Source organism: Anopheles merus, chromosome 3R (genome assembly GCF_017562075.2).
Source record: "Anopheles merus strain MAF chromosome 3R, AmerM5.1, whole genome shotgun sequence".
Classification (NCBI taxonomy): domain Eukaryota; kingdom Metazoa; phylum Arthropoda; class Insecta; order Diptera; family Culicidae; genus Anopheles; species Anopheles merus.
Window position 1 is genome coordinate 220,450 of NC_054084.1, and position 25,500 is coordinate 245,949.

Genomic DNA, 25,500 nt, shown 5'->3' on the forward strand with positions numbered 1-25,500 from the left:
CATAAATGAAAAAAAAAAGTTTGGTATGTTCATTCCACTCAACGCCAATCAAAACAATCAATCCATAGAAACGTCACTCCAGTTATCGAACATTGTTCGTTAACTGGAGCTTGTTTACCTCTCAGTTAGCGGTCACCTACTGTATTTAATACAATTCTGTGCACAACCTGCTTTTTAATATCTAACCAATTGTGTTGTGCGTTATAGCTAAACACACTTGCAAGAAACGTCGATCGGCTTTGAAGTGAAATATTTCGTTTATTGAAATATTTCACATGATACAATGTTTCAACGAAGACTGCACAAGCGACGAAATTGTATACAAGTCACTCTTTACGATTCCTTAAAAGGATATCTTCTATTCTTATTTCTTCTTCTTCTTTGTCTTCTTCTTCTTCTTCTTCTTCTTCTTCTTCTTCTTCTTCTTCTTCTTCTTCTTCTTCTTTTTCTTCTTCTTCTTCTTCTTCTGGTTCTAAAAACCTAAGTGGTTCTACAACTACATGTCTTAAAAACAATAACGAGACTTTTTATATAATATGATAGTCAATCAGTTCTTCTTCTTCTTCTTCTGGTTCTAAAAACCTAAGTGGTTCTACAACTACAGGTCTTATGAACAATAATGAGACTTTTTCAATAACATGATAGTCAATCAGTTCTTGGATATGGGGAACAGAGCTCGGGTATTTAATCGCAAATAAGTAAAATTAGAGATTCATGCCAACCCGAAGGATAACCATCCAGTTACTGTTATGTCGTGTAAATATTAGCTTTGTTAAAATATAATTTTACAGCTTTGACCACCACAACTCCACCTGCTTACAAAACAAGTGCAGTAAGTGTCGAATAACAAACAAAATCGCATCGTGGAGCGTACTCACACGCACACACATTCCGATGCATCACTTGTATCCCATTGACAGTTGTAAAAGGTGGTATTCAGTACCATTAGAAGCAGTAGGCGAAGGTGGACGTCGCCAGCAGTACAAGATTCGGAGGAGATCATTTGAACGCAACAAGCTAGGTGCAACTTTCAGTTTTTATGATCCTCCCATGACTCGCTCACACAAAATCGCTCACACGATGCAGGTAACTGTTGATTCAAGCGAAATAGTGCGAGAATGAAAGCGACATTTTCACGCCACGTTCCCTTTAAGAGAGTGACATCACTGCCTTATCGGTGTGGTCTATTCATCAATCTGTCATCGATCGATCGATCGAAGCAGGCCCTACTACTGGCGAACTACTCCCCCGAGGGATGACGGTCAACTCGCATGGTCAACTCATAGAGCACCGGCCGCCCGACATATCATGCGACAGTTTCGAGAGGAAAGGAAACGAGAAGGAGAAAAATGGAGAAAAACAATATAAAAAGTCCATATACTTTGCGGGAAATAAAAAGTGCAAACTTCCATCTCATACACACACACGCATACTGACGACACAGTTGCCGAAGTTATCACCGGCAACCGTGGTGACAGTCCAAAGATGGAGATGCCGGTTAACTCTTCGCTTAGATCATGTGGCTAATGCCATAGGTGGACACAATTTTACGTAAGGTGTCTTGGGCTGGTGATATCTGGCGGGAAAACACCCACTTTTTCAAATTCCAAGAACTGTACCAAAGGGTTCGTACAGGCCGGGAACCGGGAGTCGGTCAGCTGCCTCCATAATGGGCCGTATGAAGAACCAACACCACACCATCCGGTTTTGGAACGTAGCGCTGGTTTAGCGTCGTGAGATATGATGTGACGGTGTAAATGGCACTCGATCGTTCCTCAAATGCTTGTCCTATGGTTGGAATGAGTGACGATGGGGGCAGCCATCGGTCAATAACTTCTATGAATCTCACGTGCACATGTGCTGCGTCGTTGAAAGTTTAGCACGAGCAACCCTATTAGGATGACCGATGTGTGCAATTAATTTACACCATCTCCTCGGTTCAGGTTCACATCACTAATATTGACAAACATGGATGAAGTAGTCTTTTCTAATAGCACAGCCGATTTGGAATCAATTCATTCATGGAATAATACGTAGCAGTTTACACGGCAAGCTAGAAAACTTGATGCTTCCTTATTACAATGTTAGAAAAAGACATCCAAAATGCAAAGAACTAGTACTGCATCATTCCTTCTACAAGGTTTCTGGAGGTAACGTCATTATCTTCAATCAAACCGCACCTTCCAGGCAAACCGAACGCCCTCTCTCTACCCTTCATCCGGAATCGATTGGCCGCACTGAAAGCATCTTCGTCTACTTCCGCCGACCGAAGTGAATCACCTTAGCCTATTGCTACAACAATTCCCATACCAGACCTCCACGGTCGCCTTCTTACTTCCATAAGACGATAATATGACGCTTCTTGCCAGTCAGTCAAATCAAGCAGTCATACAGCTGCGAACTGAAAATGTGACGCGTCTATTAAATTAAGTAGAATTTAGCTCATCTTCAATTGACCGATACAAACTGCTTACACGTGATGCTTTTTCGTATCCCCTTTTACCAGGAATATAGTGATGGGGTGTGTGAGCGTAGCGTGCGGATTCAATCATAAACTATCAATTTGACACGCCACGAGCAACTACTTTTCCAACACCATCAGAGTATTACGACCCATGGATATCGTTCTGCAAAAGTATCAGAAATAGTTTTAGATTTTATATCACTATCTCTCCCCACCCATTACTTACCAGGTCTTCTCTATAGTTCAATCGATCGACGAAACGGCACACTAATCGGAAAAGCAGTACAATCCGGTACGAAGTGGTACAATCATGGTTCTATGCCGGACCTACAGGAGGCAAAGCGAAGTGATACATTCATTCATGGGAAGTATGCGAAGTGGCACCCCTAATGCAAAAACGCCGATTGACGCCTGACTTTTTTTCGACAAACTGACTCCATCTCACTCAAAGTCTTCTTCTCTGGGGACTAGACCTTTCTGACGATTTCTTGGCATAACAGTTCATTCGCAGAAAAAAGGGTTAGAAATAAATAATTTGTACGATATCATTTGATAAGGAAATGTATGCTAAAGATCTTTGGTCCAAAGGAACCAATAGTATGCTAAAGATCTTTGGTCCAAAGGAACCAATAGTATGCTAAAGATATATATATATATATATATATATATATATATATATATATATATATATATATATATATATATTAAATTGACGTACACAATATATAATTGTGTACGTCAATTTAATTTACAGTATTACGCTCCATACTCAGCCTGTTAAATTCATCAATTCTTCCTATACTTCTACATCTTGCAAGCTATCATTGGAAGTCACACCAAAAATAGAGTCTAGTCCGCCGAGTGTCAAATTGGCGTGATTAGAATTGATGGTTGCCCCGAAACGAGCCTCAGAATCGAATCGAAGCCACTCGCAGGCCAGCAAGCTCATAATCGATTTGCATTCGTTTACCGACTCTGGCTACTGGTGACGGCGGCAACATCGTTCATTTTTCTGCAATCACTACCACCTCCACCATTATTCCTGCACATCCGCGTGAGCGTATGAGTAAGCGCGCGCGTCCCTTACTGTTTATCCATTTGGAGAAAATGTACTTCATCGTTTGTCCCGCAGTACCAACCACCCCCTTTTTCCCATTCCAGTTCCGTAACTGTTTGTCGGTTTGTCCAGTTGTAACAATCGGTTCCATTTCGGACGATAGCGTCCACTGTATGTGAGAAGCTATGCGCGATCGATGCGCAAGTCGGCTACAACCAAGCGCGAGTAGCAGTGCGATGAAAGTGAAGAAATAACTCGACTTGACGCTAATGGCAAATGACAAGGGCCCTTCGCAACGTGGTATGGCGGTACTGGGCGCACCAAAAAAGCGCACCACAACGTGCGATATGCGCAATACGCATCATCACTGTCGCCGTCGAGTTTACGTGCCTCGCACAGTAGACAGACCCGAGGGAACCAAACACGCTTCCGGAACTGATCGCACAAAAAGTATATTAAAGTTCTTCGACGACGTGCCGGTAATGCATAAGCAAATGTCATCCCCACACAGCTCGACGCTAAAGAGAAAGTGTGCACACGGTAGAAGGTGGTTTGTGTCGTTTTCAAATTAAACGTTTGCGTTACGCAACTTAAGCTCAGTTGTCAGGAAAAGGACGAGTTGTTGACGGTGGAATCTAGAAGAACCGGCAAAGAGAAAGAGAAACACATTCCTATCCAATTACTTTTCACTGTTTTCGGTGACGCATTGCAAATGTCATATAATTGTGAGTGTAATCGAGCTTTAAACATGGTGAACAACCTGATTGCTCAACGAACACATATTCGGCAAGTGTCATTATTCTTCTCCAAAAGCGATCGCATATGAGACAAGCTCAAATTGGATCTCCGATTGTATTCCATTTGAAACTGCACGGACGTCGGGAGAGCTCTCGATAAATCTCGATACAGTAATTCTACTTTCAGATCTTTCGGATGCTTCGTTTTCCATGTTTAAATTAAATGACCATAGAAACCGATTCGTTTGAAATGCAGATGACATGAGGTGCGTTGCTTAAGGGTGAATAGCATGTACAAATCCATCAAGTAGGACAATCAGCCGCTCGACTATGTGTCACCAGAGACACCGAAATGAGTTTCCCAAGGACGCTCGCTACATTTAAATAAAAGTATTTCGTATATGTGTCCAACCAAATGGGCCACAGCTCAGTTCACCATTGGCGGCTTTACATTCCACATCCCACCAACGGAACGAATTCTTATCAGGCAAGTTGCTCTGAGCACTATTGTTTATAATTCTTGCAGCAGCCTTTTTTGCATCTTACTTCCTGCAGCAGCTTCGACACCTTTGGCACCCTGTTCCGGTTGTGCCAGACGTGATGCCACGAGATAATAGTTCAGCTACTTCCAGAAATGTTACTCCCAAACAGTGCTAGGTCAACCATTCATGGTCAACGTACTCCATAACAGAGTTAACAACTAGCAGCGCTGATAACAGAGGCAGCGTTTGAGGTGAGATGAATATTGGTCGTGATTAAAGAGGTGCCTCATATTATGCCAGTTCAAGGCAATTGTAAAAAACTCTCCAAACTCAAACTGAGCCCTATACACACACGTGTACCAGGTCGAATGGCTTAATATTCACCCCGATGCGTATGTATCAAAGTTCCTTTACCTTCTGCTGAGTGTACAGACTCGTCGCGATTCGACAGCACGCCGATCTGGGGTAGAAATTATGATTGATAGTGATGCCGCTAACCAGCCTCTTCGCAGTAAATGGCGCGAATAGCTCTATACAGCGACCAGTCGATTATTCTCTCCCGGGGAGTCAGCCTGCTCTCAGGGATTACGTTATCAGTAACTGTGCGCGTGAGTTACTGCCCACCCGTCTGTTGCAATGTGTATGTAGGTTCATTGCCAAGAGCACTACAATTGGAACTCCAACGTAGTTAGTAAGGCTGAGAATGGGTGGATGTTTTGGTTTGAGAATTCTATCGATAATTTCCACCCAGGGTGGTCATCTCCCAGATAAAAATTCACTAATAAGTTAACAGAGTTTGAGAGCGTTCTCAGTGATGGTAGTACACACTGCACAGTTATTCTGGAATCCAGTATTCTTGTCCATCGGACTTATGTGCTCAATCCAGCGGAGTCATCTCTCGCTCTCGCATCTAAGCCGCATCGTGCATCGTTCAGAACTCCGAGCGGGGTTCAGCCTCTCACACAAACTGTGTCCCAACATCCCTTTGGACCACTACTACCGGAGCCGCAATCGCAATGATCATCATTCATATATGCACCGTCCGCTCCGTTGGAGCACTGCGCCCTGCTGTACTACCCTGCTGCTGACGGATTCCCGCTCGCTCAGCCGTCGACGAGTGGATGTCGCCCAAGGCACCGGCAGTCGCACTTACACCAGCGCAAGCTGTATAAATTCTGATCAACCGACATCTGGCAATTTAGTTGCAGTCTGATATTTCATACGAACGATTGGAGACAATCTGCTACGAAGAACGGACCTTTCTCGGCTGTGCTGTGTGCGTCAGAAGATGATGTGCTGTGCTATGCTGTGCTGCTACAAAACAACAAAAAACATTTAAGTGCAAGATTGTGTTTCATGCGTATCAAAGTTTTGTGGTGTGCCCAATTCTTTGGCACGCTCTTCCAGGGGGATCAGTGAACTGATTAAGTACAGCGAAAGTTCTCCGCGCTACCCGCAACGACGCAGAGTTCGATCAGTGCCTGTGATTGCCCCGTGCATTGTTCGGGGGTTTGTTAGAACGGATGTTCGCTTGCGTGTGGGTCTGCTGTGTGCGACTAAGGCCTCCGTGTTCCAGGTGATCGCGATCGGAAGTGACAGCCGACAGGAAGCGGCAACCGAAACTAAACCCGAAGCCAGTGATAGTGAAGGGGAATTGCATTAAACCAGGATTCAGTGGGTCACTGGATTCTAGCCATAGTGATCGGTGATCCCAATACGCCCCCTCGAAGTGTCTCATCATGCACAGGCTGATAGTGCTGCTATTGCTGTTGGCACTGCAAATAGCGCACCATCGTGCGGCCGGAAATGGTACGGTTCTATTATTGCTTTGCTCTATTTTCTCTTTCCACTCACGTTTAACACAAACACACACACACACATTTATACATACGGACCACACGACAAAAGTGGGTGTGTTCCAGAACGTTTGTTCACGCTGTCCGTGTCGAATTTTCAACGGTACGTCACGAACCCGATCGTCGGATCGTCCCGGGTCCGATTACCCGGACGGATCAGTTCAGGAAATGCAACAAGCGCAAACATCCATTTATCCAATTGCGCATTGCCGCTTCTGTATGTACGTCGGTATGGTATGATACTGAGCAATTTCACTGCAACAACACCCACCCACCACAGATGCAACGCCAATCGCCATTCTCGGAGCACCGCTGCCCCGGGCACTGGTATGGGGGCAATGTGCATTCGGTTCCCGCATTCGTATTCATCCCTCTTATGTTGGTAGAACCCAAAGCTAAACATCTTCCATTCGACTCGTCGAGCTCAATCAGTACACGTGCGTGCTTTAAGTACAGCTACGTCGTCTTCCACTGCAAGTATTCTCGTTCGCTCATTCCCTGAAAAAAGGGGATTTCAAACCCGTTCCAGGACGTCTTTGCTATTGACTACTAGACACAACACCGTACAACCAATCTGAGTGGAGCAAACAAGGTTCGCCAAAACCACGTTTTCGAAACAGCTGGTTGCTATGTGGGAGCGTGAGTATGTGCGAGATTGCAGAGGCGTGATTTGTCGGGAAGAAGGAGGCCGCCGGTGGGCGCAAAATAATCAAATAAAAGTGACCGCGCGCCGCCACGTCTCCGGCGATACGCGACGATCTGCCCAATCCCAAAAGGGCAGTGACGAAATCGGTGACGATTAAGCCGGGCCACAATCGCGCGCGCTGTAGTTCCCGGCTCCGACTTCCCGGATCTCAGCTATTAGCTCAAGCGACAAAGTATAGTGAACTCCCTTATTTTCGCCTCGCGCGTGTCACTGTGTGTGAAACTTATACCCGGGCAGCATCCAGTGATCGTCGTCGTAGGGAACGACGTTGACGAGAACCAGAAGCACGTCACGTTAAGGTCAAATGAAAAACAATTTATGTAAAATCGCAATTGAAATGTTTAAACATAACAAAGAAAAGAGTGTTGCACATAGCTCGAAGATGAGGATGATGATATTAGTGAGGGTAATGATGATGATGATGATGATGATGATGATCATGATGATAGGGGTATGTGTAAGGACCGCCGATGAGTGGTGTACGTGATAACGCGCTAGCGGGGGCAAACCATGTCGTCAATTAATGGTCATCTTTTAAAGGGATCTCCCACATGAACGATGGCACTGTTCTCAGGAGTGTCTATGCAATGGTCACGCACCACAATGTGAGCACAGGTTGGGAAACACTGCTTAAGCACTATTGGATAACATTACACACTTCTTGGAGCATTAGAGTGTTCCAAAATAGTTCGCCCGATTATTCTGAACTCATGATCTGCGATATCGCTACGGCATTGTCTCTGGGGGTACATTTTCATGTTGTGGTACATTTTTTCGTTACGCCAATGTAAGCTCCACTTGGTCTACGCGATAAATCGCGAAACCGTGTGCTTTGATAACATCTTGACGCAAACACCTTCACACACCGGTACGTTGCAAGCAGTGTGGAGCCATTACTCAAGCGCCACAGCTCTCGCCATCAATACCGTTTACTGACACTAAACCGATCGATATTTACACGCCCGCTGACCTTCAATCCTGATGCGATCTGCAATCGCCGTATGGCAAATTTGTTTTGCTGCACCACCGCCACCGATGCGCGCTTAGAGTTGGGTATGTAAAAAGGACACGTTTTCCCCCGGCATAATATTTTGTTTGTGTTTTAACCAGCCTCGACGTTTTCTATCGATGAGCAAAATACCCAACCAACAACACATGTTCCTACAAATCTTTGTGTATGAGAGAAATGATAGTTTTATTCAAAGATACTTACCAGATAAGCCACAACTTTTGACACTTGCACATAGTTCCTATACATATTAAGATCTTTATTTAAGATACTTCTTTAGTCCTAACTTGTTCTCGTGTGATCGATGAACGCAGCCATTATTTTAAAACGAACTATCAGTTCTATTGCGACAATTTCTCATTACAGCTGTGGAACGCAACTGCGTTGTACCTCTCAAGCCGGACTGGTCCTACTCTTCGCCGCTGATTTTCACACAGAACGGAGTGTTGGTTTCGCCCGAGAATGATAGTTACGATGTGGAGGACATTACGCTGGCCACTGGCGATGAGGTGGTGCTCTCCTGCTCTCCAAACTACTTTCGCGAGTTTTCCTCCGAGAAGGTACTGTGGGCCCGGTGTAAAAAGGATAAAACGTTTGGTAAGTAGTGGACACCTTAAGAGCCATGTTGATGTGGATGACATTAACGACATGCATTGCTTTGTACAGTAGTTAACGGTGCGGACAAGAACTTTGTATCGGCGTTGTCATGCAAGGAGCGACCAATTGAAGAGATCATCGTCTCGGTGCGTGGCTGTCCGGCAACGTTACGCTCGATCGAGTACGGCTTCACCAATCCTGTCACCAACAAATCCTACATTCTCGGTGAGGCTTGCTACGACGTTAAAGTCGGCCGCACCCATTTCATCCACACGAAGGTAAAGTCCGGCACCAACAGCATCGAGCAGCTAGCACTCAAAGTAAAGGACAACGTGACTTACTTCCATGGCTACCATCCGACGCAGCGCTACAAGGTGGACCTCAGTAAGGCGCTAAACATCAACGATCAAGCAGAACGCTTCCGACCCGTCTTCGGGCCGAAAAATGCGCCCAAAATCGAGGCCCGCCGGTACGTTAACGAGGCGCTGCTCACCCACCGACAGTATCTTTCAGTATTAAAGATGGCCTGGAACTATCAGATCGTTAAGGATCGCGAGCAACTTCTGAACCTCGACCGGCTGGTGCAGGACATACGCGGCCTCGAGGTGCCCGAGGTGGAGATCTACACCGGAGCGCATGGCGTCATGACGCTGCAGGACAAGCACAACCAGAGTGCGGAGGTGTACCTAGTGCGCGAGAACCGTTTCCCGGTACCGCAGCTACACTGGACGGTGGTCCGTTCGCAGGAGCGGGCAGTTGCCTTTGCCGTCTTTGGGAAGGCACCACAGACCGAGCAGGAGCGCGAGCGGCGCACTTTCTGCATGAGCCAGTGCGAGCAGATCTCATGGCTGAAGAAGCTGCACGAAAATGACGCGTGGCAGGAGGCTCGAGCCGGGTTCGTACTTTGCTGTGAGCTCGAAGAGTTTCGCCGTACGGTCAAGGAGATGCCCCAGGTCACTGGGGTAAAGGCTGTGCTCGTGTAGAGCTCGGTGTTATGCGACTAATTGTGCTATTGTAGAAATCGAGGAAACTCCACAAAAAGGAAATGATGCAGCTTAATTCGATTGAATCTCCTGTTCAGATACCCGTCAGAACACGCCATCACAAAACAACACAACAGTGGCAGAGGGTTTTGATCCAACAGACCAACAGTACAGCTATTCGGGCGGGCTAAGCGATAAGGTACTGTTTTACTCTCTATCGATTGATTGCTGCTGCTAGTACTTCCACAGCTACCACAACAACTACTACGACTACTTCTTCTGAAGTCTACCCGACCCTGCTCGAAGCACGGTGTCGGTATTGTGATTTGAATTCACTTTGTGTGTATGTGTGTATTGTTTTAAATTAAAACTCTAGCTGTTAGTATGTAGTATTTAAACAAAAAAACAAAAAACAAAACAAAAACAACACATGAACAGAACTAGCATTGCGCAAATAAAAAGTACAATTCGTTTAGTGTGCTTGAAACATGAATGATGTTGCCGTTGGTATAATTTATGTCAAGTGTATGATGCATCGCTTGGTAAGTATCACAATAGACAGTTTTCTAGGATCCAATCTATAACAATCCCTCGTAGCAAGGAGTAGTAATTTGATGAATGATGTCGATATAGTCTAATTTGCAAGTATATAAGTGATGTAACATACGTGCAGCTTTCTATCTGTGCTTCAAAACACCGAAAGATCAAATCGGAGTGTCTACATTAAACGAATTCCATAAATTAGATTCCCATGTGGACTAGTTTGTTGACCTAACCTGCATCGGAGAGCACTCAAAACGCTGATGCAACTCATCTCACGTGATATAAGTTCATCTGACATTCTGGATCTAGATTACTCGGTCACTCGCGAGTTAGTTTAGTTGCAAAAGATAAAACTCACACATATGCCAAATGTTTACCGAAACGCAATCCTACCTCAACTTGGTGCTTCTAAACGCTAGTAAAAACTCGGAATTAGACGCTTTAGGTGCAATATGAACTCCCAGAGCCTGGTCAAATACAACCAATGCGTCTACCCGGTAGGCGAACAATAGAAAGCGCTACTTTTTCAGTCCATTACGTGATCGGCATTCTACACCGGTATTGATGAAGCTGCCCGGACTCCAAATATGCAAATCTCACTAGCCCGATGAACAGGAGGGTTGGAATTTAGCACCCGGTCGTTTAACCGATTCCGTCGCCACACATGTGATGCGCATAATGTTATCTGCATCCCCCCTCGGCGGTTAGGTGCATCAAACAGAGCTTTGCTGTGTTAAGCCAGGACTCTTCATTTGGGGATAGCCGATGACCACATGGATCTGGAGGGGCACAAATGAAAGTGATTATGGGAAGCAATTTCACCTACTGGCCACCACAAACGTTTTTACCGCATGCAAAACGGTCACCTGATGTTTGAACTTTCATAGATTTATGCAAAAGTGTTTCCCCTCTCATAATTTCAGGCTAAACTGCCCTCAATGGATAGGGGTGATATGTTTGTTCCAGCATGCTGTGTCCCAGAAAGGATTTTTGCTTTTTCCAACGACTGTGAAAAAGGTGCTGGTGTTGCATTGTTTCACGTACCTGGTTTCCCTTTCTATAAATTTTTGAAGCAACTTATCCATCCCAAGCAACGAGGGAGAGCCCCTGTCACGCGTGTTGTCAATCAAAGGCCATCGCAGGACTGTCAACGATTTCGTCGGTCAAACTATAGCACTAAGCTTTCGTTTCATTTGCAACAAGTGTGTGCGCTTATGGATTAGTCTGTACGATCACCGGTCTAAAAACGTTGACACTAACCGGACCAAACTAATGTTGAAAAATTTGAATACCAAGCACGTAATACTGCTGGAGAAACGTCAAATGAATCCGAACGGCATTATGGTGCGCGAGCACAGACAACCTTTATACAAGTACTCAGTTTTGTAAGTCTTTGAAGCCCAACTATATTGGATCATCATACCATACAAGTCGAGTGACAAGGGAGATGTTACAATTCCTGCCCGAGAAGATCACCTTCGATGATGCATTGAGGATCGTTGACGGGTTCAGATCGGGAAAACGATTATGGTTTTTTTCTAAAGAGGAAAGAAGCCACATCATCAAACAGATGTACAAGTGAGCTCACATCACGTTAGCTAAAAACGTGCCACAATTAGCAGTGAATGATGGGTACTCGGTTGTACCTAACAAAAGAAAAATATTTTAATGCCACATTTGAACGATTTACTAAAGGTCTTCTGTTACGTATTAAGATTGTTTATTCGATCTCGACAGAGCACAAACACAGAATTGAGTGCAAAATTAATGAGTTGAGTAGATGTATAATGAAAACTAACAAAACTACCATGTTGAGAACATTTCTTAACTGTATGGAAAATACAGTGAAATCTCTCTAAGATGTAGTCTCTTCAAGATAAATTGTTTCTTTAAGATGAATATTTTGACGGTCCCATCATATATTCATATATTCGGTCCCAGGTACATATGCAATTTGGCAGTCGAAATTCTGGAAGACAAATTTTTGAACGGGCCGGTCTGGTGGTACAGTCGTCAACTCGTACGAATTAACAACATGCCCGTCATGGGTTCAAGTCCCGAATAGACCGTGCCCCCATACGTAGGACTGACTATCCTGCTATGGTAATAAAAAGTCACTGAAAGCCAAGCTCACTTCACTAGTGGGTACAGGCAGGCCATGACCGACAGCGGTTGTTGTGCCAAAGAAGAAGAAGAAGAAGAAATTTTTGAACGACAGTTTGCAAAAATATTGGTCCAAGGATGCCCGGTTTTTTCGGTCGTTTCTTGGAAACTTCATACCAACAACCTCATTAGTTTTCCTCAACATAAATATCTCTCTAAGTTGACGGTCCCTTGAAGATTCACCTTAGAGAGATTTCACTGTAACTACACAAATATTCATATTTTAAGGATTTTTTACTACGCAAAGTTGCGTTCGTGTTGTTCATAAGAATTTCTAAACTAGACATTTTCTATGCCATCTGAATACAAGCCTCTGGACCCGCGCAAAGTAAGCGGCTGACAAGCCGAAACGCGACCTTTTTAGCTTGTCAGTCCGCTTAAATGCGGACGTCTAATTCGCCTGAACGATCCCCACCCTGCTACCAACGCACGAGCACTTCCGAGCGATCGTGACACTGCCTTCCTTGCTCTCCGGGTTACCGGGGCTCCAGGTAAAGGTTAACTAACGCGATTGATCTGTGATCGAGCCACTTTTGGCACAGATTCAATCGGTAAGGTTACAAAAGGCCGCACGCACCGCAAAACTTGCAGTAAAAACACACACGTAACTTGGGCTGTTTGTGTGTGTATTGTGTAAAATGAAGAAACACGCTGGTTAAACGCTGGGAACAATCTCACTCCCGAGGCAAGGCGTTCCCACAGACGACGTCTCTCGATAAACGATCACACGTGATTCTTCACCACCCACAACACCAACAACATCCTCCTCCCGCCGGCATACGCGTGTTGTTATAGGCCTGGTCAAGCAAGTCGTCATCATTTTCGCGAACCTGATCGTGTGTTTCGTTTGCCCACCCCCGGTCGTCGCGATCCGAATTTGATTTGAAGATTGGGGGGGGGGGGGGGGGGGGTTGAAGATGAGACACGGGGACTATGGTTGTGGTGTACCGACTCTTCGTGTGTGTGTGTGTGTGTGTGTGTGTGTGTGTGTGTGTGTGTGTGTGTGTGTGTGTGTGTGTGTGTGTGTGTGTGTGTGTGTGTGTGTGTGTGTGTTTGTGTGTGTGTTTGTGTTTGTGTGTGTGTGTGTGTGTGTGTGTGTGTGTGTGTGTGTGTGTGTGTGTGTGTGTGTGTGTGTGTGGTGTGTGTGTGTGTGTGTGTGTGTGTGTGTGTGTGTGTGTGTGTGTGTGTGTGTGTGTGTGTGTGTGTGTGTGTGTGTGTGTGTGTGTGTGTGTGTGTGTGTGTGTGTGTGTGTTGTACCTTTTTTGTGCAAACCCACAATGTTAGACAAATGCAAAAAAATATGATTACCCCAGGGGAGGAAGGAGTGATACAATCACCGCGCACAATACTACGACCGGCACCGCACCGAAGTGAACCGATAACAATAACATGGCCCCCTCCCGGGAGATGGGACCAAGATCAGGGAGAGATAGAAACGTCAAACACACACCTGAGCGACAACGACCAAAGGAACTCGGGAAACTCCACCCGACGACCAGGGGTAGACCGTGGCGAAAACGACCATAAAAGCAACAAACCCGCCCTCGCCCCGGGCTGCTCGGTTACCCCGGGCTTTTTTTCTTTACAACACGGCTGAAGATGGCAAACGAGAGCGAATGTGACCGAGCGCCCGCCCGCTGCCCGCTGAGACAAATGGAAGATGACAGCAATACGGAGAGCAACGCGCGGGTTGCCAAAGCCTTCAACCCGAAAGAGAGTGAAAGAAAGCAACTGCGAAAACCGAACAGCATAGGCAGAGAAAGCCTGCCGAGTGACCAGTTGAAAAGTTGGTGGAATGTTTTTTTTTTTTCTGTTGTTGTATTCTTAGAATTCAGTAGATATGTTTCGATGGAAAATAGAAAAGTTTAAAATCCGATAAGTGAATTTAATGATTGTAAAGCAACCTTAATGAATCTAATTTCAATTACAGCAATCGTTCGAAGCTCTTTCTAAGCTCCTAAAGATTTATTCCAAGAATAGAAAATGAAGAGCATACAAGAGCAAGAACATGAATTTCCAACCCTGTAGGAGCAACGTCATTAAAGTGCGAAAAAACAAACCCATTCAGCAAAACTTCTCCATTTTCCTTACACAAACTAGTCAAACCTTCAAGATCGCGAAAGAAAACGAAAACGGTGTAGGATCCATAGCCACAGCAAGCCCCCTCTCTTCTCAGCACGAAAGAGAAGAAAGGGGCTGCGACACCAAACACGTGCAAAGCCGGCATCGCCAGCCCAAGCCCGCCAAGGGAAGGGGCAAATGTGCACAGCTCACCATCAACTACCATGGCGAGCGATGATGATCATGATTTAAAATTTAATTCATTTTAAAATCGAGCGACCATTCGATCGGCAACAGCATAACAATACGCAAGCAGAAATTTTTCTTACGTTCGCGAAAAACGGCGCGCAAAACGAAGAGAGTGCAACTCGCGCGAACCCTTGTGCGTTTGAAATTGGTGTGTATTTTGCTTCCACTGTGTGTTGTTTAGTGTGGTTTGTGATTTGTTGTGTGAAGTCTTTCATTATTGGCATTGTCTAACTGTTGCGGTCTACATTTTAGTGTTGTCCTGTGTTGTGCAGCAAAAATAGAAAACAAATATAGGTTGGTTTTATTGGAATAGTGCTCCAGTGTCGTGCTGGCTTGGTTAGATGGAGGTTATTGGTTTTATTGTGACTTTTCAGTGATTGTATTGTGCTGATTTTGATGGCAAGGGGCCGTGCTATGCCACTGACAAATTTTTTTTTTTCTATTTTCGAAAACAATTTTCCTACGCAACCAATTGCATTCGGACTCTAACGGAAATCAGTGACTTTACTGCATTTTGTACTTGGTGACGTGGGTGAAGTTTTTCGTTGAAACGATAAAATATCGATTTCAAACAAATTTAACGCAAACAAAACAGGTGATTTGATATCAATTTAAGGATATTAGTGAGAGTTTTTTCGGTGTGAAAATCATTCACTTTTCTTTGGTTCCGGTGCATAGGAGTGAAAACAAAACAAAAAACCCATCATGAAACACAATTGGCAAACTTAATTCTTCTAGTTGTTTCAAAACAGCCAAAAGCATCAAACGTACCAGATGCATGGCCCCAAAACAAGTTTCCCGGCATAATATCGGCTGGAACTCAACAAAAAGAACCGAGGGACAAACAACCAACACCGCCAAAAAAACAAATCAGCCCCGACCTATAAGGCACCGCCGCTGGTTTGTGGTTTAAAGACTGTCCTTCTGCTTCTGGTTGAGTCTTCAAAATTCATTCCAGGAACTCCCGCTATCCTCCAAACCGGGAGAAAAGCCAGAAACGAACGCAGGAAAGAAAAAAAATCGACACAAAAACATTAAACGGGTTGTCAACAGGGAAGCGCGGCTGATTGATGTATTAATTAAATTCTCTGATTGAGCTGCGGCAATGCGTGGTGTGATGTGCAATAAGTGAATGAACATTGTGATGCGTTCCCGCGCCTAAAACTGTGACACACACACCTGGTCGTGCCATCGAGAATCTGTAACGCAGCAGCGTCAGCGAAGGGCTGAAGTAAAGGGCTGTGACAGGCTATAAAGACATTGCATTATTGAAAAGGAAAATTACCATCACAAACCAAGCCAGAGAGGGACGGAAGAGTGAGTGAGGTTTGAGGGGCCCATTAAGGAAAGAGAAAATTGAAAAGAACATTAAAGATGAGTTGTGAAATGGTGAGACTGTTGCAATGGACGAAGAATGATCTTTGTACTGCCCTCGACAAAAAACGGAGGTGTGCCAACGAGAGGATGGATGGAATTATCTCTTTCCCTTCCCACTACCACGCATAAAGAAAAAAAAACAAATGGGAAAACATTAAATAAAACCGGCGCTCTGTTTTTCGTTTGCTTCAAAAATCATGTGCAGCCCGTGTAAGCCAGCCTGAAATCGTGTTTTCCTTCAGGACAGACTACAAGGCACACACATAAACACACGTGTTCATGGTAGGGCTTTTTCTTACTCGCGTGCGTGAGTGTGTATGGGGGTTTCAGTTTATTCTTTTTTGCATCTCGCTTCTCCCCCCCCCCCCCTGCAAATGACATCCCTTTGCATAAATGCATGTCAGCCATCGATCGATCTACAATTCAGAAACGATCGTTAAGCGCTCTCGCCCTGAGTCGACAGCAACGACTACCACCACAACGCGGACCACGGCAAACACAGCTTGCCTCACCCAAATCCCTATTCGCCAACGATGGACAAAAGTAGAATGTTCAGAAATTATTGATTTCGGTCAAATTCAAAGAGATCTTTAATGAAGTGTTTTTTTTTTCATCCGCCCCGCTGGTACACATTTTCTTCGCGCCTTCGTTTACCTCGCTCGCTGTTGCATACATTGCCCAGCGCCTATTCAATCTTTCCAGCCGAACGCATATATCCCTAAATAGGGATTAACATGAGCTGCACTTTTTTTACCTGTACTTACTTTCCTCCTCTCTGGTGTTCCTTTCTCATTTTACTTCGCTTTCTTCGACTACCCCGTCTTACCGGTGATCCCGCGTCCGGATGATGTGATATTTATTGGTTCACGGATTTGTGACTACCTTACTCGGCCAGTGTGTCACTGCAGTGTGGACGGGTTTGAGCGTTATGTTTCAGCCAGCGAAAACTTGATACTTTATAGCCGAGTCAAGAGTATCGTCCACACAAAAGAGGCTAGCCGACTAGTTATAGTATCGAAGCTGTTTGTTAAAAACCGATTATCTTAAGGTAAATTTTTATATTTAATACAGAGTATTTATAAAAAAATTGAAGTAGTTCTTCGGGTCCACAACAACCGTAGTGAAATTGTATGGTAATTAAAGCTATTTTCCATTGGGAATCCTTATCACGGCTCCAGTTTGTTACAATTATCTGCTGGCGTTTTTTACCTAGCTTTATAATCATTTTCATAATTCTACCATCAAATAAGCTCCACTATAACATCCGCATATCTTATGAAATAAAGTAGACATACTTAACCAGCTACCACTGCGAAATTGAAAACAAAACAGCATCATTCAAGATGGGTTCATTTGCTACCTCCATAGCAATAGCACCTCCTCACTTGTTTTCCAAACAAAACGAAGTATCATCAATCTCGGCAAAGTGGAAAACAGACTGATCGAGGTGGAAAAGCTCTCCTGTCAGTAACGTAACCAACTAATTGCCGTCATCCTCCACCCCAATCGCCTGTGCTGAGAGCAGGATAAGCCTATAGCCATCCGTTTGATTTGGCATGACCCTATTGTTAGCTGGCCGTTTTCGGTTAACAAGTGCAGTCCGCAAACCGCAACAGACAGGTGCAATTTGAGCTCTTTAATGTTTCGCGAGGGCCATTTGTGTGAAAAACACAGAGCATAGCAAGTTCATATCAAGTTTGTTGCAGCCCCTTCCATGGAGGCACATGTAAAACACAACCGCAGTTTGTATCAAACCCTATTAATCATCGCTTTGCAAACCGCAAAAGCTTCCGGCATAGTTGGGTAGGATAACCAAGTTCACCTCCCTGCCAGGTTCATCGAAGAAAACTCTCTCGCCCACTATCCATTGGCTCATCTTCTCCGAGCACCGAAAGCGGTGTACATAAATGATTAACTCTAATCAGCATGGAACGAATTTACACTGAACGTGATTTGATTATCGGATACATTTGGATCCATTATTAGACCACCTTCGCACACACACACTCACACATTTGCCACGGCCTTACTAGCTGTTACCAACCTTAACTGCCAGCGACTTTGGCGTACGTGCAAACGAAAACTTTTACTTTCATTAAATTATGGGTGCAGGGGGAGGGGAGTGGCGTCGCAATTGCAAGAAAATCGAACCCAAAACGCACCACAACAGATGAGGTCAAGCAGGAAGCAGGCAGTAACTGCTAGTTAAGTAGATTTCACAGATGTGTTATTGCAACAGCTTGAAGGGTTCTGTTTTGTTCAATGTGAAAAATTCAATCAAAGCATATCCAATCGCAAGTATGGAGAGGATCTGAGCTTTACGTAATATTGATTAATGTTCGCAAGCGCCTTTAAAGTGTTTCAGTTTTATTTTTCCTCGCTGCCATAGAAACGCTCGTTGCATTAGGGAAATTTTGCCGTTACACTTGATGTGTAGTACCATTATGTATTTTCATAACATGATCTCGAGCTAGCAGGCATTTTAAAAGTGTTGCATTTAACAATTCAGCACAGGGCTTTTGTAATCATAAAGCATTGAGCACGAGTGTTGGCAACATTGGTCAATGGAGAGGTGTACCGATGACAGCTCGGTAATCGATCATAATCTCGCCCAAAAATAAAAGCTCGTCCACATAAAACACACGCACTCGGCGTCGCAAGTGATACACAGCTGATTGCAGAGTCCGAGTTTCGAAATCGAGGCCTCCAATATCGATACGGTCACTTGGCAAGAGGCCAAGATGTTAATGTGGTAAGGGCGCTTCTTTCCATTAAGTCTAATATATGTTTGTTTTCTACACTCTCTTGCGCATAGATTCCACGATAGGCACTCGCGAACCGCGCGCCAAGATGAATCGGGAAGGAAGAGTGTGGCCCTGTGTGGTGTTTCTGATAGCAGTATGCGCGGAAGCGATCGTTGCTCATGTACACGGCAATTTGAAAGCGCTGCTGGCACATGACATCTCATCGCACGAAGGTACAAGGGATGATTTCAATATCGGTAAGTAAAATGGTCGACTCAAAACTTTTTCTTCGTTGTTTACTTACTTTATTCGTAGCCAGCCCTAGGGAGTCGCAAAAAGATTGCTTTTATAACTTTTAGCTTTCTACTACCAGCCTAAACGTTACTGGTTACTGAGAATTGAAATGGGATTAAATGTGCAATAAAATAATCAAATCAAGTTTCGATTCTCGCCAAGCGATGTAGTGTCCGATGTAGTGTGCCGCCAATTCCTCTTAGATGCGTAATCTTAATGCTCTTTCAAGCGAACCAACTGCGTACTCGAAAGGAACGATTAAACGATCGGTTTTTTTTATGGCAAAGCTCAATCGGGCAGCTCAAAACACTGCCTAACCTGCACATGGGCAGGACGGGGTGAACTCACGCACGATTAGTACAGCCGTCCTCGGGTATACAATGTTGCAATAGGGGAGGAATACATCCAAACCTCGCGACTATCTAGCCGGCCGTACCATTTTGTGCCACCCAAACGCGCAACATTAGGCCCGTGAGCCCAACTGTATAATGAAAATAAAGGCGTACCCGACCAGCTGGTGAGATTCTCTTCGCCACATTCATTGCCAGGGCCACGATCATCGCGCCAGGGCCTAAGGTGTCACACGAGCATGCATGTACAACGGCCAGGCCCATTTTGGGAGAGTTGAACCCACCCGGTCGGACCATTGGAGGTCTCTCGGGGTGGAAGAAGATTGAATGTTCACAGACAGAGGGATCTGGTTCCCACAGGATGGCATAGCATACCCCGACGCAGCCAAGACACGGTCCGACGCAAACCGCTATGCCTTGTTCTGTGCTGGCCGACCGGGTGTCGTGATAATCAACTAAAATATTTTATTGATTTCATTAGTGAAACTACACCGGTTGCCAATGGGGCGACGCTATCAAACAGCCCCCGGTGTCCGTTTGTGTCTTTCGGTTTTCCCAACGCCCAACCAAGCGCGATCGGGATTCGCAATCAACGGTTACAGACTCGTTTAGGCTACTTAGCCATTTATGTGCTTTCTGTTTGTACTTCATTCACACTGACCATCCACCAAGACGACGACAACGACGACTGGCTACGAATGGATGGTGATTGCGACATGAGTGAACATGATCTGTGTCTCAATGCCATGATCTGCTGTCAGATGTTGCTCCGTATCGCTAATCGCAAGTGTGTTGAACATGAATGGGCTGACAACTGCTGCACAAAGCCAAACAAACAACCATTTAGTAAAATGGTAATGGTAGATATAAGTTGTATTATGCGTCACTGGCAAGTACTAGTCACGGGAGGGCATATTCTCCTTTGACTGAAAGCGATTGTTTAGCACGTTCCGAGCAACTAACTTCAAAAAACATCAACAGCTGAACAACTTCTAACCCTTACATAAAATTAATTTCACAAAGAGCTTCTTCCGATCCCACGGTATGCTGTACTGACTGATAAATCACATTAAATGACCTTTTTTCTAATTGACCAGTTGATGAACTCAAGCGTCCCGGGCCCATTCATCAAATCGCTTCGAGTTGTGCGGTTGGTTGTTTTTCGCCAACTTATCACCTCAGATAAATGTCTACATTACTGGTTGCATTTCGACAGGCCGCAAAACCCGTCCCGCCGTTACTGGCCAATAAACCTCCGTCTGACATCCCATTCCACAACACACACATTTACTCTCACAATATGCGCTTACCGCTTATTGCCACTTTCTATCTTCAACATCGTCTCTAGCATCACCACTTCCACACCCCTTCGTATCCTTGACTGTATGCTTTCGCCCAAACATCAGGTAGACCTTAACAATATCTTCTGGGATGGGAACGGGAAAATTTATCATTCAACTATCACTTAACAGAGACCATAATTCGCTCATTACTTCGCCCAGGTGGCAATGGCACTGATCAATTGTGTTGCGTTTGTCTTCTTGCGACGGCCGAGCAAACGTCTTGCGGAAGTACGGCGAGAAGAAAACGCCAATCCACCGGCAGCACTATGGTGAAATGGAGATGAAACAACCAATTAGGTAACACTACCAAGCCGACGGGTTTGGTTTTTCCTTACTTTTCTTTCGTGTACCTTCCTATCGTCATCCCTCCTCTACATACACAACAAAGACAAAAAACCCGGCAAAGAGGAAGACACACTAAAAATAAACATCCTTCGTTGTCGATGCTGCTTGAACGACAGCAAACATATGATGGGAATAATGCATTTTCCAAACTTCCTACGGCTCTGTGACATCAGCTGGGTGACACACGTACGACGGCGGGGCCGGGACGGAGAAACGGGGCAGTATCTTCGCAAGACCAACTGTGTAGCAGTGAAAAGACGACATGGTCCACTGCAAGAGAAGTGCCATCCGTCGTGTGGAGACAGTTTGCCAAGATCGCTCAACATAGCTTCCGTACACCGGCTATCGATTCTCATGCTGTAGAGATCAAATAGCAAATTCAGTAGCCACGAAAGGCAGTATAGTTGACCTAGAGGTGTGAAGGCATGGAAGAGATACATTGAAATATTTAACCAACCTATTGAGGGGATCTAGTTTTTATGCATACAGAGCGTTTCAATTACTTAATTGCAAAATTCAATTAATTAAACAATGTACCAATATACTAATTCCACAGACTTAACAGAACCTCATGAAATTGGAAAATGAACCCTACTATTCATAACAACTTCCTGTCAAAATTCTGTTCAGAACCATTTTTCCTCCTTACATATCCTCCACGTGCTTCAACACGCAGCCTGCACTGTAATCATTCTGCCGACGACGAGTTCAATAGACTTTATACCGTGGTGTATGGTGCTGGCTGGAGGCACACTTTTGAAGGCAAGTACCGCACGAGGCGCCCAAGATCGTGCTTACCAACATGTGCTTCGAAGCAGGTGCAGTTGCGCAGTAAACGTGCAGTAACGCGTTGCAATACGGACCTTTCTAGTGTAAGATTCGTGTTTTATTGGCCATTGTTGTCTCACAGTGTGTGTCGATCTTCCCAACCCTCCCTCCACCGACGGACGGATAATTTCTATCGAAAGAACTTGCCATGTACACGATGAGCAAGCAGGTTGTTTGCCGTTATCCACTGCATCATCATTTTGTTTCTCCTGCTCGAGAGGGTTTAGATTTTCCACCGAAAGACGACGCACGACTTGGGAAGGGGAACACATTGAGCGAGACGACCATTTTCACATCAATCACACACAAAAGCAACACATTGGCAGACATTTTAATGCGATATAAACCAAGCGCAAACGTACACGTGTTTGGGTTAGGAGACGCAGCTGCGTTTGCGTGTGTAACTTCCACCAGTAGGCAACACGGTATCGTGTCGTATATCGTCAGCCAACAAACAGGAACCGCCTTCTACAGGTGGAAAACAGTAGAAGAACTGCCTTTTACCATTCAATTGATAGCAAATTCAAAGGTCATGGTGCATGGAAACCTTACAAAAGATGATCAAATATCAGTACCGAAAATGAAATCTCAAGGCACTCGCTTCGTGCATGCTTGCGGGAGAGTTCGGCAGACGGAGGAATTGATGCTTTGCTTTCACTTTCAATTTTCATCCCATCAACACCGGCTGTGCATCATGGTTCCGGTGAAGTAATAAACCGATGACAATGGAATCGCACGCAAACGATTAAAAGTTTTAATTAAGCGCACGAACTACCTAATTGATGTGTCACACCAATATATCACGACCAACCCGGCAATAAAGAAATGCTATTATAAGAAGCAAAACAACGCCATTCATTGTCCAAAACACTGAACCATAAGGGGGCATGAAACACAATGCATTTTTGCTAAGTACAGTCTAATGAATTTAAGCCAGAAGCTTCAGTCATTTCAATTTCAAACAGAAGATAACATATCTTAAAGCCATAAGCTATAATTCATGCCATCGCTAACCGTTGCCCGTGTCGTATCGTTTCGTTCCAGATTTAGCTCGCAACTTTCACTCGCCACGGCTGGAATACAACGAATGGTTACCGGTGGGCCGTGGTGATCCGCTCAAGAACGATCCAACGTACGACTACAGTCCACCGGTGCTGGACCGTGTGCGCTACTGGTCCGACGGTACGAAGGATAAGTCGTCGGGCAACGACATCCTGCTGCTGGGCGTTCCCTCCAAGAAGACGGTCGGTGTGAGCAAAGAATGGAACAGTATCCCGTTACGCCGAAACTACTACTCGACGGGGCATCAGCATCACTCGGTAGCGACCAGCCCGAACCAGCTGCCTCATACCGTTCTAATGCCACCGCCGCGTAACAACTATCTCGGCGGTGCGGAAGGGACCGGATTTTGGGGTAGAGAGTCATCCGCCTCCCAGCGAGTCGATACACAGCCTGGTAATGGCTTCAAATATCGGCCTGGAAGTTCCTATCAAGAACAATTTTCTGGTAAGATGAAATGTTGTATAAATAATATATGCTCCTTCATTATATTTGTAATTATCTTCCGGTAACAGGTGTGAAGCACTCCGAGCCCCTTCTGTCGCAGCCCATTACGGCACAATTCCAACATCACCATCAGCCCCAGCTGCAAGGAGCCAGCGGATTCAACCGACAACAGCAACCGTACGTCACAACAATACGCCTGACGACTCCGGCCGGAGACATTGTGAAGCGCCCCCTACTCAAGACGATACTACAGAATGAACATTCCTATCCGTTCACGAAAACCGCCATGACCAGTACGGTTACCGAGTACACTTCCGGCGGGTTCTACGACGTACAAAACATTAACGCCATGGCACAAACGATATTCCATCCTCCGCAAACTACCGAATACCTTCAATCGCAACCACCGTCGTTCCCGTCAACCAAAACGGTACCCAAGATGAGTAAAGACACCCGCACACCTCAGCAATACGTTACCCCTGTCGGTCCCTTCGTAACACCGGGCACTACTCACCTGCCTACCACGATGATGTCCACCACGACAATGCGCAGTCCAATCACGCTACCGAGCTCTTCCAGCACGGCAAGCTCCATGGTAACGACGCCGCCTACTCCAATCCCAATGACGACCGATTCGGTCTTTTCCCACTACACACAATCGGCAACATCGGAACGTTGGTCACCGTATCTCATCATAGAGGGCCACTCGAAGGTGAAAACGTACGGACTGAATACGAACGACACACTAATGCAGCTGCCTCGCATGGTTCCCGTCACTAGCACAAAAGATCCGATCGTACGGCATGTGGTCAACCGTGATCCTGACACTGGTGCCGAGCTGGCAGTCACACACATCGCTACCAAGCGCCCGCCAGTGTACGAAATTCACACGGAAGCCGCACCGCGAACTGTGAAGAAAAATGGAGCCGGAATTCAGCAGCAGCGGCAAGACGAGTCGTCCGTCGACACGCTACTTACACTGCTCGAAGAAAGCTCATTCGAGGATATGCTGAAAGTGGAGAAAGCACCGGAAAATGCCCTGGACGATGGTACGGCCAATTCCGTCAGCAAGGACAGCAAGACGCGCCGAAATGTGCGCGTGACGCGACAGATCTACCGACTCGAGCGGCCGTGATGTATTTTTTTCTTTTTTTTTTAATGACCATACGTTGCCGTCATTATACGATATACGCTATCATATGGGACCGAGCACGTTAGCGTATCTCGAGTTTTTGCGTATAGCGGATAGTTGCTGTATGTCAGACATGGGCGGCCCCGTGGTACAGTCTAGTGTTGGGAAATACGAATTCTAAGAGGGATTCGAATCTTCGAATCCCAATCTTGCTTGGGATTCAAATCTCCGAGAAATGGATTCAATCTTCAAATATTCCAAGTCCCGAATCTCCCAATACTAGTACAGTAGGTGACCGCTAACTGGATGTGTTTTAACTGGAGTGCTTTTTAACTGGAGGTTCGCTAACTGGAGTGATTCTCAGTTAACGAACACTTAAACGTCAAAACATGAATCATCCGGAATCTCACGAAGAGAAATTTGTCGCAAATGTGCATTTTTCAAACAAATTTAAGGTCTTTTGCCTACGTTTGCTATAAATTTATGTTATTACACGAATTAATATACTTTATATGAACATAAATGGAAAAAAAACATTGTTTGTTAACTGGAGCTTGTTTATCTCTCAGTTAGCGGTCACCTACTGTACAGTCGTCAACTCGCACGACTTAGCAATACAACCGTCGTGGGTTCAAATCTAGAAAGGACCGTCCCCTCGTAAGAAATATTGACTA

At 45.2% G+C, this 25,500-nt stretch overlaps 2 protein-coding genes across 11 annotated transcripts; both read left to right on the top strand.

Annotated features, from left to right (window-relative positions):
- The first annotated feature begins 5,251 nt into the window (after positions 1–5,251).
- Positions 5,252–10,384, top strand: LOC121596903. 5 transcript variants are annotated; one of them, XM_041922277.1, is made up of 3 exons: positions 5,252–6,549; positions 8,651–8,908; positions 8,981–10,384. In XM_041922277.1, the coding sequence occupies exons 1-3, from the start codon at positions 6,480–6,482 to the stop codon at positions 9,889–9,891; spliced, it is 1,239 nt and encodes a 412-aa protein (XP_041778211.1). In that variant the 5' UTR covers positions 5,252–6,479; the 3' UTR covers positions 9,892–10,384. The 5 variants fall into 5 exon arrangements, with proteins under 5 accessions (XP_041778211.1, XP_041778209.1, XP_041778213.1 ...); XM_041922275.1 differs by having other exon boundaries at positions 5,259–6,549; positions 8,978–10,384; XM_041922279.1 differs by having other exon boundaries at positions 5,263–6,549; positions 8,678–8,908; positions 8,978–10,384.
- Positions 10,385–14,947: 4,563 nt separating this feature from the next.
- LOC121596900 lies at positions 14,948–25,350 on the top strand. Of its 6 annotated transcripts, XM_041922269.1 has the most exons (5): positions 15,068–15,201; positions 17,180–17,332; positions 19,100–19,285; positions 23,233–23,694; positions 23,763–25,350. In XM_041922269.1, exons 3-5 carry the CDS (start codon positions 19,135–19,137, stop codon positions 24,827–24,829), a joined length of 1,680 nt encoding a protein of 559 aa, XP_041778203.1. In that variant the 5' UTR covers positions 15,068–15,201; positions 17,180–17,332; positions 19,100–19,134; the 3' UTR covers positions 24,830–25,350. The 6 variants fall into 6 exon arrangements, with proteins under 6 accessions (XP_041778205.1, XP_041778203.1, XP_041778206.1 ...); XM_041922271.1 differs by lacking the exons at positions 15,068–15,201; positions 17,180–17,332 and adding an exon at positions 14,948–15,055; XM_041922272.1 differs by lacking the exon at positions 17,180–17,332.
- Positions 25,351–25,500: the final 150 nt, after the last annotated feature.